Here is a 19,976-nt window from a genome sequence, read left to right on the forward strand (position 1 = left end):
TTACTTGTGAGTAGATTATGTGATTATGAAATGTGGTAGGAAAGAGGCCTGTCTCCCCACGTCCCTTTAAAAATTCTTTTAAATATATTCTGTTTCTCTGTAAGTACCAAATGATATTTATTACGATTTTTTAAATAAGAAAACTTCCTTGTCTTCTGTATTAGAGTTACAGGTAGTGATAGCACTTTTGATTTTGTTTAAAGACAATAATCTAGTGTGGGTTTTCCCCTGATACTTAATAAACATACATACTCTTTGATTTGGACAGCTGTATGTAGGACTGAATTGTGTCCTTCCCAGTCTTTCACCTTGGAGGCAGAGGGTGGAATTATTTCCTGTATATTTTGGCTACTCATTTGCTAACACCTGACATTTCTAGTTTAGTCTATTCTATTCTATTCTTTTCTCTTTCTTTCTTTCTCTTTTTCTCTCTTTCCTCTTTCTTTCTCCCTCTCTCTCTCTTTCTTTCTTTTTTAAGATTTATTTATTTTTAGAGAGTGCACGAGTGGTGGAAGCGGCAAGGTGGGGGGAGCAGACTCACCACTGAGCGGGGAGTCTGATGCTGGACTCCGTCTCAGGACCTTGAGATCATGGTCTGAGCTGAAACTAAGAGTTGGACACTTAACCGACTGTGCCACCTGGGCAGCTTAAGGGCACCTGACATTCTAATCCTCAGAGTCTGAACTTGCACTTTCACTTTCAAACTGTGCTCTTTATTTTATTATTATTTTTGATATTGAAGTCTAGTTGGCACAAATGTTGTATTAGTTTCATCAGTATAGTGATTCTGCAAGTCTGTATGTTACACTGTGCTCACGTGACACAAGTGTGGCTACCATCTGTCACCACACAATGCTATTACAGTACCTTCCACTCTGTTCCCCGTGCTGTACCTTTCATCCCTGTGGTTTATTCACTCCATAACTGCAAGCCTGTACCTCCTACTCCTCTTTACTTGTTTGCTCATCCGCCCACTCCCCTCCCCTCTGGCAGCCATTAGTTTTGTTCTCTGTAGTTACGAATCTGTTTCTTATGTTCTTCAGATTTTGGTCTTATGTGGAGGTTGAGTTTACAGATTGCATTATGTCAATTTCCTGAATTAACTTTAGTTTTTTTTTTTGTTTTCTTGTCATTAGTTGTATGTTAGATGTCAGCATTGAAATGGCATTCATACTTCCATTTTCACTGTAGGGAACTTCAGAATTTTACATTTTAAAATTTTCTTTTACATATATATCTTGGCTTAAGTATATTTTTATTTATTTATTTATTTTTTTGTCTTAATGTTTTAGTCAGTGACACTGAGAATGTTGGGAATCTGAGTGGAAGACATGAAATCATTATGTCATTCAGTGAATTTCTGTGAGTGGCACATGCAACTCTAATTAAATGTTTATTGGTTTGGATAAGCTCCTGGGGTTAGGGGAGAAACTAAAGATTAAACCTGATAATATATAAGATGGGTACAGAAAAGAAACAACTTTACAATAGAGTAAAGTCTCTATTAAAGTACAGCCCTAAACAAATGTTAGTAGATTTGAAAGGACTAATTATTATATAACAACTGAATTGCATGGCAGTTGCTCTTTGGGGATATGCATGAGAAATTGTTGTCAAGCCTGTAAATGTGAATACTAGTTTGCATTTTGTGGCCATAGGTCATAAACCTCAAACATACTATCATGCAAGGAATTTCACTGATGATGATATGAGCGCCTCTAAACTTTATCTGCTTCATCTGAAGGATTATATCTGTTGCATTTTGTTTATAAAATTTTTTTCTTGGACAACAATATTCATATTTTAAGAGAAGTCCCTTTTTCTTTTATTTCTTTTTAATCTTTTAAAGATTTATTTATTAGAGTGTGTGTGTATGTGTGTATGCACGTGTGTGCGTGCATGCATGCAAGTTGGGGGAGAGACAGAAGGTGAGAATCTCAAGCAGACTGGCCGCTGAGCATGGAGCCCGATGTGGGGCTGTCTCAGGACGCTGGGATCATGACCTGAGCTGAAGGCGGAGGCTTTAATCCACTGAGCCACCCAGGCGCCCCTCAAGTTTTTTTTTTTTTTTTTTTTAAGATTTTATTTATTTATTAGAGAGAGAGAGAGTGAGCATGAGGGGGGAAGGGTAGAGGGAGAAGTAGACTCCTCGCTCAGCAGGGACCCTGATGCAGGACTCATCTCAGGACCCTGGGATCAAGACCTGAGGCAAAGACAGATGCTTAACTGACTGAGCCACCTAGGCGCCTGAGTTTTTTTGTTTTAAGATTATATCAGAAAAATTTATAAGGTAGTTTAAGATATCAAATAGTACTTGGTGTAGAGTTACTACAGGAGGCTGAGACTTTTGGCTGTAGAAGACCTGCCTACAAAGTCTGCCCTTGGCTGGCATTGGAGAACTTGACTGTTAAGTTTCCTACAGCATGTAAAACTTTTCCTAAATGAGAATAGTGGCATACTGTGTCTCAACTGTTGGTAAAAGCAGTGCGGTTTCCGCTGAATACCTGCTTTCTTTCTGGGAGTCTGGAATTCTGATACACGGTAGGCTCCACAGAGACCATGGGCTCAGTCTAAGGAGCTGCTGGCAGACAGTACTTCACATGTTACTGTTGCTGGAAGGGAGCATTTAGCTGGTTTCTGGGACAGCACTGCAGGAGGATTCTTGGAAGCTTAAGCCTGGTGTCCTATGGACTTTTCTCTGCTTGCCTTTTCCTTTGCTGTTTTTGCTTTGTATCCTTTCATGTCATAAATCTCAGCCACAAGTATGACTCTGTGCCAAGTTATGTGGGTTGTGGGGTGATCTTGGAGGCCCCCCAATACAGTACTGAAAGACTTACAGTGTAAAACCCTGTCCCATTCTGGTACACCCTCCCCAACCCCCGCAGTCTTAATTTTTTCCTTTTAGCTATTTTTTTTGGTATTTCCTTCTTTGTTTGTTTCTTTTTTTTTTTTTTTTTTTAAGATTTTATTTATTTATTTGACAGAGAGATAGAGAGTACAAGTAGGCAGAGCAGCAGAGGAAGAGGGAGAAGCAGACTCCCTGCTGAGCTGGGAGCCTGATGCGGGGCTTGATCCCAGAACCCTGGGATCATGACCCGAGCCGAAGGCAGCCGTTTAACCGACTGAGCCACCCAGGTGCCCCGGTATTTCCTTATTTCTAAATGATATACTAAAACTCCTTTTTTTTTTTTAGATACCAGTTTTCGGGGTGGTGTATTAACTGGGTTTTACTGTAGATGACAATTTAGGTCTCATAGCCTTTCCTGAATTCTTTCCCTTTAGCACTCTGATACAGTCATGCCTATCACAGTGTTTGATTGAATTCGTGTTCATTGTTTTCATTATGATGACTGGACAAATACTGTATAATGCCAAGCCAGGCAATAGGCTATTCTATAGTTTCATTTTCTCACCTACTTTTTTCTTTTCCTAACAGTTAATGGTTATCTCTTATTTTCAGTTTGCATTTCTGTTCTGTTCCTGTGACAGATTTATTCCAAAAGCTCCAGCAGCTCTTTACCAGATCTTACTGTTCTTTTCCACTTGGGCAGAGGTCTGTAAATCCCATTGTCCCCGGGAGCTCTTCTTCTTCCTGTGTCACTGTGAACCGTGTCACTAGTTGGTCACAGGCCTGCTTTTCCTGGGGCTGCCTTTGCTGCTTTCCAGGGTTGCACTCAAGACATTGGGGTTCTTGAGAAAGTGTATGGGAAGTACCTTCTTTGAGACTGTGTGTCTGAAAATGTTCTTTATTCTATCTATATGCTTGAATGGTTGTTGGAACTAATTTTCTTTCAGAGTTTAGAAGCTGTTTTCTTTGTCTTTAAATTCCCAGTGTTCTGTTAGCAAATTGTCCCCTATCCTTTGTAATTGCTCTTTCTGGAGGAATCTATTTTAGTATCTCCTTTATATCCCATTGTGCTCTGAAACTTCCTAATGTGCCTTGGTGTGGGTCTCTTCATTTATTGTGTGGGGTACTTAGTGGTCTCTTGTGGTCTGAATACTCTTGTCCTTTAATTCTGAGAAAATTTCTTCCATTTGAAGAACAAAATGTATTGTGGGTGCAAATTTTGTTCACAAAATTTGGCATTTTCAAATAATAGGTTAATACTGGGTAGAGGTTCAGTATGTAATACATTAATGAGCCAGTATTTGGATTCTCTTATTACAGATTTAGGTTGGAGAGTCTTAGTTGACAGCTTATTTTTAAAAACTGTAAAAACAAGGAAAAACTGCTTCTGCTGAATTTTAGCTTGGTATTTATTAATAAGGAATATTTATAAAATGCTGAATTTGTTTGTCTTGTAAACTAGTTCAGCAGGTTATTAGTTTTCTGGACTGGGTCTTTTTCTGTGTTGATATTATCAAATTTAATAAACCATTAAACCATTATTGGAGTTATTCTTCAAAGTTCATTTCGGGAGAGTTTAGCAAACTTTCTTTCTTCTCTATTTATATTACTTTGTCCTTTTGCATGGGTGAGTGATTCTTATTACATGTACTGATTAATACTGGTACCTGAGCAGAAAAGACTTTTTATTTATTTATTTTTTTTTAAAGATTTTATTTATTTATTTGTCAGAGAGAGAAAGAGTGAGAGCGAGCACAGGCAGCGTGGCAGGCAGAGTCAGAGGGAGAAGCAGGCACCCCGCGGAGCAAGGAGCCCGATGTGGGACTCGATCCCAGGACGCTGGGATCATGACCTGAGCCGAAGGCAGCTGCTTAACCAACTGAGCCACCCAGGCGTCCCCAGAAAAGACTTTTTAAAGAATAATGAATATCCTAGTTCTTGGAGAAAAACTGAATGTTTTTATGCCACTTAGTTAGGTTTGAGTCTAGTTTTGTGAAACCTTTTTTTTTTTTGCTTTATCTCAATTATAACTGTGAAAGTGCTTTTTACACCTTTAACGTAGTGCTTTTTGTCAGATACTGCTGAAGTAACATCTTTTACCTTTAGTGTAGTGCAACTCATGCATCTGTACTGTATTTTATATGCCACATACATACTTTAATATTTTAATGTTTGTGCATTGTTGTGTACTTCCAGTTACTCATTATTGTGCATTATTGTGTATTTTCAATTTGTTTAACCACTTTACTACTAAGATTTTGCCTTCCCATGCCCATTTTTCCCTTCACAGATTTAAACAAATTTCTTCATTAAAAACTATGGTGATGAAAAAACCCATTTTTTTTTTTTACCTGCAGTTCTCTCTGGAGAAAAATTACTCTTATACAGGAACCAGCACAGGCTTTCATTTAGGAAAGATTAAAAGAGACATTTTTATTGTAGTGATGTGGGGCATCGGGGTGGTGGGATGTTTATGATAGAGGTGGGAGGAGCAACATTCTCAAAAAGGAAGATCTGTATGTTTTTAATGGCTTGTGATCACAGTCATCTCTATGTATAGCATCCATGGCTTGCTCCCTTCTGAGAGATTTTATTGAGATATAATTGATATTCAATGAAATACGTAGTTTATTACGTTTTAACAAATGTGTACATACATATAGCCCATATGCCTGTTAAGATATGGCACATAGCTGTCAACCGAGAAGATTCCCTCCTGCTCTTTTGTCCTCAGTGCTTGCTTCTGCCCCATAACCCCACAACCACAGTTTTTTTTTTTTTTTTAAATTTATTATTTATTTGACAGACAGAGATCACAAGTAGGCAGAGAGGCAGGCAGAGAGAGAGGAAGGGAAGCAGGCTCACTGCCAAGCAGAGAGCCTGATGTGGGGCTCAATCCCAAGACCCTGGGACCATGACCCGAGCTGAAGGCAGAGGCTTTAACCCACTGAGCCACCCAGGCGCCCCCACAACCGCAGTTTTAAATTCTTTTGACAGAGGTAAGTTTCCTTGTTTCAGAACTTTACATGAACAGAATCATACATTATGTGATCCTTTGTGTCTAGGTGTACGGACTTGAAATTCATGTTTTGTTGTGTGTATGAGTAGTTTGTTCCTTCTAAAAAATGCTAATGTTTAAAAAAATGCTAACCTGAGTATATTGTAGTTGATTTAGTCTTTTGTTGATAAAAATGTAGATGTTTCTAGTTTTTATGAATAAACTTACTCTGATCATAAGCCTTTGTGGATATATTTCCATTTCTTTTGGGTAAATAGGCAGTAGTGGAATATAGTAGGATTTAACAAGAGTTACTGCCAAACACTTCCAAAGAGGTAAAATTTTACATTCCCACCAGCAATGTATTAAAACTTCCTGGTGTCTCACATCTTCACCAGCATTAGGAATGATCTCATTCCATTTAAATTTTAGCCTTTCTAGATCGCGTTTTTTGATAGTTTACCGTGGTTTTAATTTGCATTTCTTTGGTGTTTAATGAGTTGGAGCTTTTTGTATGGGCTTCTTGACCAGTCATATATTTTTATTTGTTAATTGTTTTCTCAACTGTTTTGCCCATTGTTTTCCTTTTTATTATTGAATTGTAAGAAGTTCTTTATATATTATGGATATAAATTTTTTGTCAGGTATATATTCTGTAAATGTCTTTTCCAAGATTGGCTTGACTTCATTTTCCTAATAGTGTTTTTTAATGAACAGAAGGTTTTACTTTTCATAAGGTCCAATTTTTCCATCTTTAATATTATAGTTAATGTTTTCTGGTTGTGACTGGGAAATTCTTAGCCTGACATCTCAAAAATCTGTTTTTCTTTAGAAGTTTTATAGTTATTAACTTTGAAATTTTATGTGTATGATTTACCATGAATTACATTTTATGTATGAAATGTGACAGAGTGGCTTGAGTTTCTCTTTTTTCCCCATATGGTTATCCAACATTATGTGTTGAAGACTTTCCTTTCTTGCATGAATACCTTTGGAACCTTTATTGAGAATCAATTGACTGCATACATGTGGGTCTCATTCAGAATTTTGTTTGGTTCCACCAACCTATTTGTCTTTCCGTACTCCAATACCATGCCATCTTGATTACTTTAGCTTTAATAACTGCACTTTTCCAAGGTGGTTGTGGCTGTTCTGTTTTGTGCATTTCTAAAAATTTTAGGATCAGCCTGTCAGTTTCTTTTGAAAAGTTTTGTTTTGTTTTGTTTTCTTTTTTTCCCTTATATATAACTTTTTTCCCTTATGTATAACTTACATGTTATAAGATGCACCCAGTTGGAAGTGTACAGTTCTTTGTGGTTTGGCAGTTGTGAATACCTGTGAAACCATCACCACAATCATGATGTAGAACACTTTATCATCCCCAAATTCTCTTGTACTTCTTTGCATTCACTTTCCTGGCTGACCACGTCTGTCCCAGGAGCACCTTTGATTGGGGTTCCGTCACTACAGATTAGTTTTGCTTGTATTAGAATTCCATTATACATGGACTAATGCAGTGTGTGTTCTTTTGTATCTGGTTCTTTGGTTCATTGTTTTTGATACTCATCTATGTTGTGTTTATCAGTAATTCATTCCTTTTTATTGCTGAATAATATTTCATCAGGATGTATGATGATTTGTTAATTTTCGTTTGATAGATATTTGGGTCATCTCCAGTTTTTGTCTGTCATAAATAAAGGTACTGTGAGCTTTCATTGACAAGTCTTTGTGTGTGCTTACATTTTCATTTCTCTTGAATAAATACCTGAAAGTGGAATTGTTAGGTGATAAAAGTGTATATTGGGATACCCAGGTCGCTCAGTCATTGTCTGCCTTCAGCTCAGGTCATGATCCCAGGGTCCTGGGATTGAGCCCTGCATCGGGCTCCTTGCTCAGTTGGGAGCCTGCTTCTCCCTCTGCCTGCTGCTCCCCCTGCTGTGCTCTCTCTCTCTCTCTGACAAATAAATAAATAATTTTTTTAAAAGTGTATGTTAATTTTATAGGAAACTATTAAATACTTTTCCAAAGTGACTGTGCAGTTTTACCTTACTGTCAGTAACTGATGAGAATACCAGTTGCTCCACATTCATGTCAACCCTTGGTACTGCCAGTCCTTTTAATGTTAGTGGTTGTGTAGTAGATTTGTAGGAGATAATGTGGTTTTAATGTTCTTTTTTAAAAAGACTTATTTATTTATTTATTTATTTATTTATTTAACAAATAGAGAGAGAGACAGCCAGAGAGGGAACACAAGCAAGGGAAGTGGGAGAGGGAGAAGCTGGCTTCCCACTGAGCAGGGAGCCCAATGCAGGGCTCTATCCCAGGACCTCTGGATCATGACCTGAGCTGCGGTAGGTGGATGCTTAATGCCTGAGCCAACCAGGCACCCCTACTTTGCATTTTCTTAAAGAATGTAATGATATTGAGCATTGTTTCACGTGCTTTTTGATTGTGTATTTTCTTTGGTGAAGTATCTGTATCTTTTGCTTGCTGTTATTCTTTGCTCATTATTTTGTGATTGGTTTGTCTTACTGATTTGTAAGATAATATGTACCTTCTAGGTTGTATGTATACACATTCATTTTTTTTTTTCTAAAGAAATGAGTTCTTTGTCAGATTTATGTATTACAAATATTTTCATCCAGTACATGGATTGTTGTTTAATTTTCCTAATTTAATTTTCTTTCAGTGTGTAGATGGTTTAGCTTTTGATGAAATCTCATTTATCAATTTGTTCTTTTATGGTTTGTGCTTTGTGCTTTTTGTGTTCCACCTGAGATATTTTTGCCTATATTTACTTGTTTTGTCATTTACTGAGAGTTCTGAGATAAATGGGGATTTGTCTATTTCTCTCTTTGTACTTCTGTCAGTTTTGCTTCATGTATTTGGAGTTCTGTTATGAGGCATGTACGTGTGTAGAATTGCATCGTTTATGATTGTGGGGACATCCTTTTCTTCTGGCAGTGTTTCTTGTATTGTAGTTTATTGTCTGGTATTACAGTCATTCCATTTTTCTGACGTTATGGGTTTGTATGGTGTATCTTTACCATTCGTTTGCTTTTAACCTCTCTGTATAATAATTATCTTTAAAGTAGATCTCTTATAAACAGTGTATCACTGAATCTTGCTTTTTTGTGCAGTCTGATTATCACTGCCTTTTTTATTGGAATGCTTAGTTCATTGCCTATAGTGTAATTACTGGTTTTAGTTCTATATTGCAATTTGTTTTCTGTGTAATTAATCTTTTCTTTGGAGGTTTTCTTTTCCTCTTTTGCTTCTGGCTTCCATGTGGTCTCCATTGACACTGAGGTGGGGTGGCCTCATTACCACTGGGTGATGCTGAAAATTGATTCTTTTCTAGGCCTCTTCTGAGACTACCCAGCAGGAGTGAAATGGGGCTCTTAGTTACTTAAGTTTGGGATGGAAGTCCAGATCCTTCACATGGTCTCCATTGACACACTTGCAAGAGCAGAGTACTCTTGGCAGCTGGCAGGTGTGGAAGGCCCAGCTCCCCACCTGGGGCACACCTTGAGGGTGCAACTCTCATCTCCCTCTTACTGTGCGGTTATGGGCAGGGCTACAGATTTTTCTGGTGTTTGCCTGAATCTCTTTACTAACTCCACTATTATCTTAAAAGTTTTCTGGGATGTAGAGGCAAAAAGAAAATCCTGGAAACTCCCAACTCTGTTCTTAGAATCCTGAGGCACCTGGGTGGCTCAGTGGGTTAAAGCCTTTACCTTCGGCTCAGGTCCTGATCCTGGGGTCCTGGGATGAGCCCCACATCAGGCTCTGCTCAGCGGGGAGCCTGCTTCCCTCTCTCTCTCTGCCTGCCTCTCTGCCTACTTGTGATCTCTGTCAAATAAATAAGTAAAATCTTAAAAAAGAAAAAAAAAATCCTGAGGTCTCTAACCACCAGCCTTCTTCTCTGTCAGTCTTATTGTCTTTTTTTTTTTTAACTAATATTCAGGATTTTTAGTTGTACTTACCAAGAGGAGTGGGGATAAGTGTTCTTTTTTTCAAATCTTTACAAATTTACATCAGTTCTTCTGTTGCCTTAGAAGTTGGATTTTCTAATATTTGTTTTATTTTCTTACATTAGGCTACTTATACTCAGATTTACCAGGGACCTTCTAAGCTGCTTCTGCCCACTGAAGTGGCTCCTCCAGTGCTCCGTGTGTCCCAGTGGAAGCATATTAATGCTTTTAAATCATTGTGTATTCAGACCTTCACCCTTCATGTATGCTGTTAGCTGCTGCCCTTCCTTCTACTCATTCCCAACTCTTGGGGAGGCAAGTCAACAAATACTTGTCTCAAGTAGTTTTTTTTGCAAGATAATCTGTTGAACGCTTTATGGGGAAACCTGTCTTCTCCACTAGTCTAGGATGGAAACTGAGTAATGATAACAAATGAACTGGGAGAACGTGTGTGTTTGTAGACATAGGTTACAAAATTCTGTAGGACAGGAGAGAACAACCCAAATCTGTGTGGCATTTGGATGTATATATTCCTGCCCTTACTCCTCTTACTGCCAGTTTTGTCACTTGCTGGCTTTGGAATTAGTGATGACTTGGCTACATCAAGGCTGACGTCTTCAGCTGGGCCCTGAGTTGGCATTCAGTTAGAACCCACCTCGTCTTTCCATGCCTTTCCTGCCCTTCCCAGGAACTGCTCCCATCAGACCAGGCTTGCTGCCATCCTACAAATAAGCTCTGTGTTCCTGCTTGTGTCTGTACGGTGCCATTCCTCCTGGCATGCATGTTCTCTCCTCTGCATGGTCGACACGAAGGGCAGTGTAATGGGAAGAATGGATGCTTTAAGGGTAGATCCCAGTTTTCCTTCTTCCTGTGTGACTTAGGGTAAGTCACTGTGACCCACTCCTGTTTGTGAACATGAAAAGTACTTCTTTTCTCCCAGGATGTACTAAAGTTAGTTAATGTATGTGAATGTTGCTGAAGCCGCAGGAATTAAAATAAAATTTGGGTTCCATGCTTTGTTTCCTTAATTAAAATGTAAGGCAAAGGGTTCACTTCTTCTAGTCTTTGTCTCATCGGCAGTACACAGTATGTTAAGAGCATGGAAAAAACTAATTAGTTCATTAAGGAAATGTTTGAGTACCTCCTGTAATGCCTGTGTTGTGTTAAATGCTGGAACTTACAAATTTGCTGGACAGGATAGATGGGTGCCCAGGCAAGTAAAACAGCACAGGGCTTGCAGTGCCGGAGGTGTGTTTCGGAGATTTTGGGAGCATGGAAAAGGAGTGATGAGGGAGGATTCCTGGATAAAATGTTGCTGGTAATTGTTCCTTTTTTTTTTTTTTTTTTAAAGAACAGCTTTTTTTTTTTTTTTTTTAAGATTTTATTTATTTATTTGACAGAGAGAGATCACAAGCAGGCAGAGAGGCAGGCAGAGAGAGAGGAGGAAGCAGGCTCCCTGCTGAGCAGAGAGCCCGACGCGGGGCTCGATCCTAGGACCCTGAGATCATGACCCGAGCCGAAGGCAGCGGCTTAACCCACTGAGCCACCCAGGTGCCCCTAAAGAACAGCTTTATTTAGGTATAATTTACGTATCATAAGATCTGCCCACTTTAAGTGTGTAATTCAGTGATTTTTAGTAAATCGACCAGTTTGTTGTAACCGTTACCACCATCCAAATCTAGGCTGTTTCCATCACTTCAAAAAGATTCTTCATACCCATTTTTAGGCATCATGGTGAAGGATAAGTGTGCATTGGCCATGCAGAAGTGCGGGAAGGAGGGCTGGCTTCTCTGGAATGAAGACAGCGTGCACAAAGCCAGGGGGGAGCATAGGACAAAATGGCTCAGTGTGGAAGGAATGCCTATCAGCGGGTTTATTTCTGTAGTTTACAGCTATGCTCCTTCCTGGCAGCTGTGTTCTGGCTTCCCCTTTCTTTGGAGCTCTGGGGGCCTAGATGGCTCAGTGTCAGCTCAGGTCGTGGTCTCAGGGTCTTGGGATGGAGCTCCACATCAGGCTCTCTGCTCATCAGGGAATCTGCCCCCCCCCCCCCCACTTGTGATCTCTCTCTCTCTCTGTGTCAAATAAATAAATAAATAATCTTTTAAAAAATTAGAATTGTACTTGAACATTATTTTCATATGGATATTAGTCATTTTTCTATGAATTACATCATATCCTTTGTGTGGTTATCTTGATTTGTTCATATTTTTATTGATTTGTAAGAACTCTTTGCAGTTTAAAGAACTTAAGCTGTTGCAAATTGCAATTAAAAAAAATTTTTTTTTTTTTTTTATATTTGCTTGTCTTACCTTGTGTTCATGGTCAGAAAAGGTCTTGTCATTTAGGGCTTATGGATTTTTTAAATTGCAAAATAACCTTAAAAGTAAGCACAAAGAGAAACAAGTGATCCTAATAGTTTTCCAAATGAATATCATAAGTATATTAATGAGGAATAAGAACTAATCCAAGTAACTTTAGAACACTGTATGTGGACTGTAACCTCTAAGGAAGAAAAAGTGAACAAATCTTGAGTTCTTACTGTGTCCTTTGCAGTGTCCGTTCCAGTTAATCTATTTTGTTTGTATTTTAGGATTGAGCAAATAAGGGCTCCCTTGTTTCTTTCAACAGAATTTCAGTACAAAATAAAATAGTTATTATCAACACAAATGACTTAATATCATGCAATATAGAATTTAAGCATCTATAATTGCGTGAATCATCAAATATATCACTACAGCTATTGTAAATTTTAATTATGATTCTGAACTATTCATGCATAGCTATATAAGTTGTTTTTATAATTTATTATTTATAGTTGTTTGTTCATAACCTTAAAGAAAATAGTAAGATTTATGTAGCCACCAAAATGAAACCCCTTACAATGGGGGACTTCTTTGTAAAAGAAACTCTGTATACTACTTTGAGAACTCTGATTTTCATTTGGTTTATTTTTCTAGGACTTAAGGTAGCTGGTGCTTTCTACGGAAGCTCTTTGAGGATTGAAATGTGTGATGAATGGAATATAACTTGAGATGATAAAATGAATGAGTATTTCTAAAGAGGGGTCGTGAAGAGAAATGTTTTTGATTTGTAAATGCAAGATTACTCACTATGTTTTGTGTGTGTTTGGTGCTTTTGTGTTTTGGTTGGTGTTGATGACCTTTTTCCCTTATGTGCAGGTGTAATGGATAGGTAACAGAGAAACCCTCTTCACTGTCTCATCAGGGAGGCAGAATGACTGAGTGCTTCCTGCCCCCCACCAGCAGCCCCAGTGAACACCGCAGGGTGGAGCATGGCAGTGGTCTTACCCGAACCCCCAGCTCTGAGGAGATCAGCCCTACTAAGTTCCCTGGATTGTACCGCACCGGCGAGCCCTCGCCTCCCCATGACAGCCTCCATGAACCTCCTGACATAGTGTCTGATGATGAGAAAGACCATGGGAAGAAAAAAGGAAAATTTAAGAAAAAAGAAAAAAGGAGTAAGTGCCATTTTTCTCTATGCTTTTGATATGTTTTAGATAAACTCTTACTCTGATCCCTTACCTGCTGTCTTCTGGAATATGTCCAAAGACTCTTGTTTGACATTCTCTGTTCTTTACTTTTCTGGGTCTCAATTTTTGTATACTAGAGTTGTATTTTAGGGTCCTATTCTTGTGAATAAAAATACCAAGTTTCCAGAAATGGTAAAGTTTTTTGGTAGAAGTTTCTTATATTGGTTATTTTAAATAATGTATAAGAAGTAGATACTGGAATTTTACTTATATAGAATATTACTTTCTTGTCTAGGTTGTGTAAGCCATTTAGGGTACTACACTTTATTGGAACTGAAAAAAGGTTGTTATTTGTTTGTCTTAAGCAAATACCATAATGTATTCTATTTATAGTTCCTATTCAGTAGGAAAGGTGAGTTGTTTAAGCATAGCTCTTTAATATGTTAAAAGCAGATCAGTTGAGTTATTTCAAGTATTGCTTTATTTTGAATTTTATGATATTTTTAAGTTAATTTGTTTTTTGAAGCATAACACTGAGGTAGGATGGACACATTGTGTATAACTTGAATGAGATATCGCAAAATGGATATATGTCCTTGTAATTAGAAGCATCTGGAAATAGAGTGTTATCAACACCCTTGAAATTCCCTTCCATTATCCCTTCAAAGCGAATCCCCCACCCTTCCCAGAGGTAAAGCTTCTTTCAGTATAGCTTGAAGCTGCCTAATTTTGAATTTATAAAAATTAAGCATATTTCCTTTTGCATCTAGTTTCTTCCGCCTAAAGTTACATTTGTTAGATTCATCCATGTTGTTTAACGTGACAGTAATTAGTTCATTTTTATTGCCGGATTTTGTTTCGTTGCATTAATATACTAGAATGTACTCTGCTGTTATTGGTCATTTGGGTTATTTGCCTTCTTTGGCTCATGAATTGGGCTTCTAGTACTTAAGGTAGCTGGTGCTTTCTACAGAAGCTCTTTGAGGATTGAAATGTGTGATGAATGGAATATAACTTGAGATGATAAAATGAATATTTCTACTCATTCTGTGAGTGTCGCAGGTGTTTATCCATTTCCGTTGTGTATGCCTGCGATTGGAGTTCCTCTCTTATAGGCCATGCTCATTTTAGCAGTAGTAGATCTTGCAAAACAATTTTCCAAAGTGGTTGTACCAGTTTACACTCACACCAGCATTGTCTGAGAACTGCATTGGCTTTATATCATGGTATCATGCCCTCCGTGTTCCCGTCCTTCTGGTTGTAGTATTTTAAATAGAGGGTGATTTGTGAAATAGTTTTTTATCTTTGTTATAAAATAGCTTTTAAGGCAGCTGGCTAAAGAAAAGAATAGGAGAATTATATTTGGAGGCAACAAAACCAAGCTAGGATAGTTCTAATATGATACAAAGCAAGTGTCAGTGTGGAAACCAGGGCTCGAGATGCTGGGAAATGGGTGGATGTGTCAGCGACCACCCAGAGGCGAGGGAATCTCCTGGCTCTGTCCTCCATCCACCTGAGTCTTCAGTCCCTGCTCCAGTCTCCAGAAGGAACTTAACAGATAGTGACAGGAGGGCGGGGTGTGATAGGGGAAGTACGGGAGCCTCCAAACACCAGTGCCATTTGTGTCATGGTGTCAGACTGCTTCAAATTACAGGGACCAAATGTGTGGGAAAAATCTAAAGTAAGTAAGAGCACCTTGTCAGATGATGAGAAAAAGCTCTTTTATAGAAGGACCCTTTCCATTAGCCCTCCCTGTAGATCCCTTTGTTGTGTATTCATAATACTTGGTTTGCCAAAACTCCACCTAAAACCAGTCGTAAAGGTAACTAGTCCTTTGCATTTCCCTCTCTTGTGGTCAGGAGATGTCACTGCCTCATCTCCTTTGCACCGAGAAGAAACCCATTTCATTACTGGCAGTACCCAGGAGGCATTGACCAGGAGTGAAAAGCGAGGTAGCCAGTGCCCGGTAGCACTTTTTTTTGGGTCCTGTTTTTAGGAAGTTTATGGCCGGGTTGACATTAAACAGATAGATGACTTCTATTTCCTGTACTTCTTTGGCAGCTGAAGGCTATGCTGCCTTTCAGGAAGATAGCTCTGGAGATGAAGCTGAAAGTCCTTCCAAAATGAAAAGGTCCAAGGGAATCCATGTTTTTAAGAAGCCCAGCTTTTCTAAAAAGAAAGAGAAGGATTTTAAAATAAAAGAGAAACCCAAAGAGGAAAAACATAAAGAAGAAAAGCACAAAGAAGAGAAACATAAAGAGAAGAAGTCGAAAGACTTGACAGCAGCTGATGTTGTTAAACAGTGGAAGGAAAAGAAGAAAAAGAAGAAGCCAATTCAGGAGCCAGAGGTGCCTCAGATGGACGTCCCCAATCTCAAGCCCATTTTCGGAGTTCCCCTGACTGATGCAGCTGAGCGGACCATGATGTACGATGGCATCCGGCTGCCGGCGGTGTTCCGCGAGTGTGTGGATTACGTGGAGAAGTACGGCATGAAGTGCGAAGGCATTTACAGAGTGTCAGGTACTGGAGACACGCGCTCCTCTTGGGTGGTCTGAAAATTCACTTCCGTTTTTCACAGGAAGGAAAATGATTGGCTTGTGAGGAAAATTATTGCATGGGTCCTAAGTCTTGTCCATTTCCTCCATCCTTCCAGTTAAGCAGAAATCCCCACCCGGCGCGCGCGCGCGTGTCTCTGTCCACAGTTTGCTTTTCCCTTCCCTTAGGAGGCTTTCCACACTAGTTTTCACTTTGGGGAGCAGCCCCCTGAGTCTAAGTGAAGTATCTGAGTAGTGTCCCTTCCCTCTGGTGCGCTCAGACTGTGCTTTATTCTTCCTGCCTCCTTTCTCTCTGAGCAGGGCTCAGCGTTGTGAGGGAGATGAGCAGGACAAGGAAGGGTATCTGGGTGAACAATGCGTCTTGGCCGCGAGACACTTTTTTTTTTTAAGATTTTATTTATTTATTTATTTGACAAATAGAGATCACAAGTAGGCAGAGCAGCAGGCCGAGAGAGGAAGGGAAGCAGGTTTCCTGCTGAGCAGAGAGCCCGATGCGGGGCTCTATCCCAGGACCCTGAGATCATGACCTGAGCTGAAGGCAGAGGCTTTAACCCACTGAGCCACCCAGGCGCCCTGCACGAGACACTTATTGACATAATCCTCTTCCCTGAGTTCGGCTAAGGGACATACAAATGTTACTTGCTAAATGTTTAGGCCCAAATGTGAATGCTTTTGTCAGCTGCATGCAGCTGTTCCATAGATGAGTAAAATTGATTTTCCATCTATGGATGGAAAATCCATCTATGTATGTTCCCTATCTGTGAAAATTAAAATTTCATGTTTGGCAAGAATAGAATACATTCAGGTGTCTAAAATCAAGCATAATGTATACTATTGTACTATTTAAAGGAAAAAGATTGTTTCTTACAAAGTAGTAGGACTTTTGAACTATATAGGGTGGAAGTCTGTCCTGCCTGTGGCAACATCTGTGCTCCAGATCATTGCCTTCCTGTGATTCAGTTTCTTAATACTGGAGATCTGTTTTATAAAAACTTGTTGGTCACACGTTTTCATTATGAATCAAATCATACAAATTTAGAATATATAGAGAGACTCCTTGAGTTTTTCCATTTATTTGGCTCATAAACATTTTTAGAGGGCAGGTTTGTTTTTTTTCTTTTTTTGGGAAGGGACAGGCACCTTTGGTATTTGGGGAACCCTTTACCTAGTCCGCTAGATAGCATGTCATTGTTTAAGAGTATTCTAGCTAACATGTTAACCATTTTCTAGAAAATAAAATCCACAAGTTAGGCATTGAATTTGAATTTATAACTCTCTAGTAACACGGAGATAAACACATTTAAATGAATTTGAAAATTTGGCTTTTATTTTTTGTTTTTTTAAGGATTTTATTTATTTATTTGACAGAGAGAGAGAGAGCGCACAGGTATAGGCAGAGCAGTAAGCAGAGGGAGAGGGAGAAGCAGGTTCTCCACTGAGCAGGGAGCCTGATGTGGTGCTCGATCTCAGGACTTTGGGATCATGACCTGAACTGAAGGCAGCTGCTTAATGGGCTGAGCCCCCCAGGAACCCCCCAGGATTTGACTTTTAAAGCTAAGTAAGATGAAAAAACCCCTAACTAATGATTAATTGATTTGTAAAGATTTAAACAGTACTGACTGAGATAGCTGCTTCTCTCACATGTTTGATAGGCAGGAAGGAATTTTGTTGGAGGTGAAAGTTTCTCTGAAGAGTTTCTACAGCTTTGTTCAAAGGATTCTTTTGTTTTTGACCTATTTTTGATGTTTGCATTCTTTTGGAGAGTCAGAGTTGCAGAACTCCTCTCTTTGTGTGTCAGAGCGTTCAAATGGAGCTGTTCCCCTGATCACTGACTCCTGGAGGCTGAGCTTCTGCTTTGATCAATTTTTTATTATTTTTTAAGCTCTGACAGTATGCTGCATTCTGGATTAGAGTTTATGGCTGTGACTTTTCTTTCTTTGAATGCCCATAACAATACTGTTATCTGCTGGAGATTTTTGGCTCTTACTTATTTGTATGTAAATTCCAGTTTTAGAACAAATATATGTCATTTTGGACATGCTCTTTCTTTACGTAGGATGTTCTATTTGAAGTGTCCAATTCTTAAAAAGAAAACATTTTGATAATTTCAGAGTAACAGCAAACCAGACACATATTTTAATTATTTACTTGAGCAATTTTCTGGATAGGCAGATGGGGGAGAAAAATTAGATACATATAAATAGAGAGAGTGGGTCTTTGCTAAGAATTTTACTTGAAGTTGTCACTCAAGAAAAAGGGATTTATTGAGGCACGGAGGTGGCTTAGGCAGTTAAGCATCCACCTCTCGATTTCGGTTCAGGTTGTGATCTCAGGGTTATGGGATTGACCCTCACGTCAGGCTCCACACTTGTCACCAAGTCTGCTTATCCCTCTCCCTCTGCTCCTCCCCTCCTCAAATAAATAAATAAATAAATAAGATCTTTTTTAAAAAAAAAGAGAATTATTTTCTTTTTCAAAATGACCATTATATAAAAATAAGCTTTGTCTTCTTACTTTAATACTTTCAATTGATAAAATTTCTTATACTCATATTTTCAATGGATAAAATTGAGTTATCAATTTTGTCAGTGCTGGATAAATTACAGACTTATTATAATGGAAGGTTTTCACATAAGGAAGGCCAAATTCTGGATGTAAGCACTATTGATTATAAAATGCTGTTCAGATTAGATGACGCTGGAGTATTTGCATCAATCATTACAGTCTCTTGGCCTTAATCTGTGGCTTGTTTCAAATAATTGGCCTAAAGTTTTGAGTAATAAACACAACAGAAAGCTACCTTGTACTTTTATGAATCCATATCACTTAACTGCAGATCGGCCTAAGGACTTAAAAACTTACAAAATGTTTGAAAAGCAGTCATTTTGTGTGTCAGCATTTCTTTCTGTCCTGTAAGAAAAGCAAAACAATTTGATTTTAGAAACCCAAGTTTCACTTTTTTTGGTTCCAGCTGTGTTTCAGATTAAGAAAATAACAATTGAACTTAAAAATAGAAATCAGATGGGGTTTATTTAATGGATAAGATTTTTCAAAGAGTGTGTTTTGACAGCAAACCCACCTTTTGCATTTATCATATGTTATAAAAAAGTAATTATTCACAACTTTTTGGACACATTTATAAATGCTGAGTTGTGTTTTATGTTGTCAGTCTTGTGACTTGTTAGAAAAGGCAGTTGGCCACTCATGTGGAGCAAGATTTATGCTTGGATTGTAGTTGAATGTCTGCCTGAATTTTTACCTACCTAGATTTAAACTTAAAAAAAAAAAAAAAAAAATTGCCCCCCAAGTCACTTGGCATGTTTTGAAACTTAAGATATTCTGTGATTGCTCTGATGTTTTTTTTCTAAGTATTGAGTTTCCATTATTTAGCTTTTGGTTGAATTCACCCACACAGTGTGGTTTTTCGTATTACTTTCTTCATAGAGGAATTGTGCACACCTTGAGCGGATAAATACTTCCTAACTAGAGGTTTGTTATTGTCAGATTGGCTCTCCCCAGATCTCCCCCGAGGAGTGGGTGCTGTGCTAAAAAAAAAGCTGTTTGATTATTTATATTTGCTTGATACTCTTTTTCTTTGGAATTTGAATGTTTTTAGGAATTAAATCAAAGGTGGATGAGCTGAAAGCGGCCTATGACAGAGAGGAGTCTCCCAATTTGGAAGAGTATGAACCTAACACTGTAGCCAGTTTGTTGAAGCAGTATTTGCGAGACCTTCCGGAGAATCTGCTTACCAAAGAGCTGATGCCTCGCTTTGAGGAGGCATGTGGGAGGAGCACAGAGAGCGAGAAGGTGCAGGAATTCCAGCGCTTGCTCAAAGAACTGCCAGAATGTAACTATCTTCTGATTTCTTGGCTGATCGTGCACATGGACCATGTTATCGCAAAGGAACTGGAAACAAAAATGAATATACAGAACATTTCTATAGTGCTCAGCCCAACGGTTCAGGTACATGGCCTTTCTGCGCACATGCCCTCTGACGCTGACCCTGGGGAGTGTCAGAGACATTTTCTGTTGCTGGGTCGCATACAGAAACAGTTAACCAGCAAATGTAGACGGTAGATTAGCCTGAATATCGGTCTTTTTCTTTCAG

General features: G+C 38.7%; 1 protein-coding gene across 4 annotated transcripts in view; it reads left to right on the top strand.

Annotated features, from left to right (window-relative positions):
• Window positions 1–19,976, top strand: part of RALBP1 (ralA binding protein 1) — a 58,231-nt gene that overhangs the window by 18,623 nt on the left and 19,632 nt on the right. For 3 of the 4 annotated variants that reach the window (XM_082697352.1, XM_082697351.1, XM_082697354.1), the window contains exons 2-4: window positions 13,000–13,298; window positions 15,372–15,830; window positions 19,482–19,831. In XM_082697352.1, the coding sequence (XP_082553478.1) occupies window positions 13,055–13,298; window positions 15,372–15,830; window positions 19,482–19,831 (1,053 nt within the window). In that variant the 5' untranslated portion in view covers window positions 13,000–13,054. Of the gene's footprint in view, window positions 1–10,508; window positions 10,703–12,999; window positions 13,299–15,371; window positions 15,831–19,481; window positions 19,832–19,976 lie in introns of all 4 variants that reach the window. The other variant, XM_082697353.1, reaches the window with a different exon arrangement.

This window comes from Mustela nivalis (genome assembly GCF_964662115.1).
Source record: "Mustela nivalis genome assembly, chromosome: 14".
In the NCBI taxonomy this organism is placed as follows: Eukaryota; Metazoa; Chordata; class Mammalia; order Carnivora; family Mustelidae; genus Mustela; species Mustela nivalis.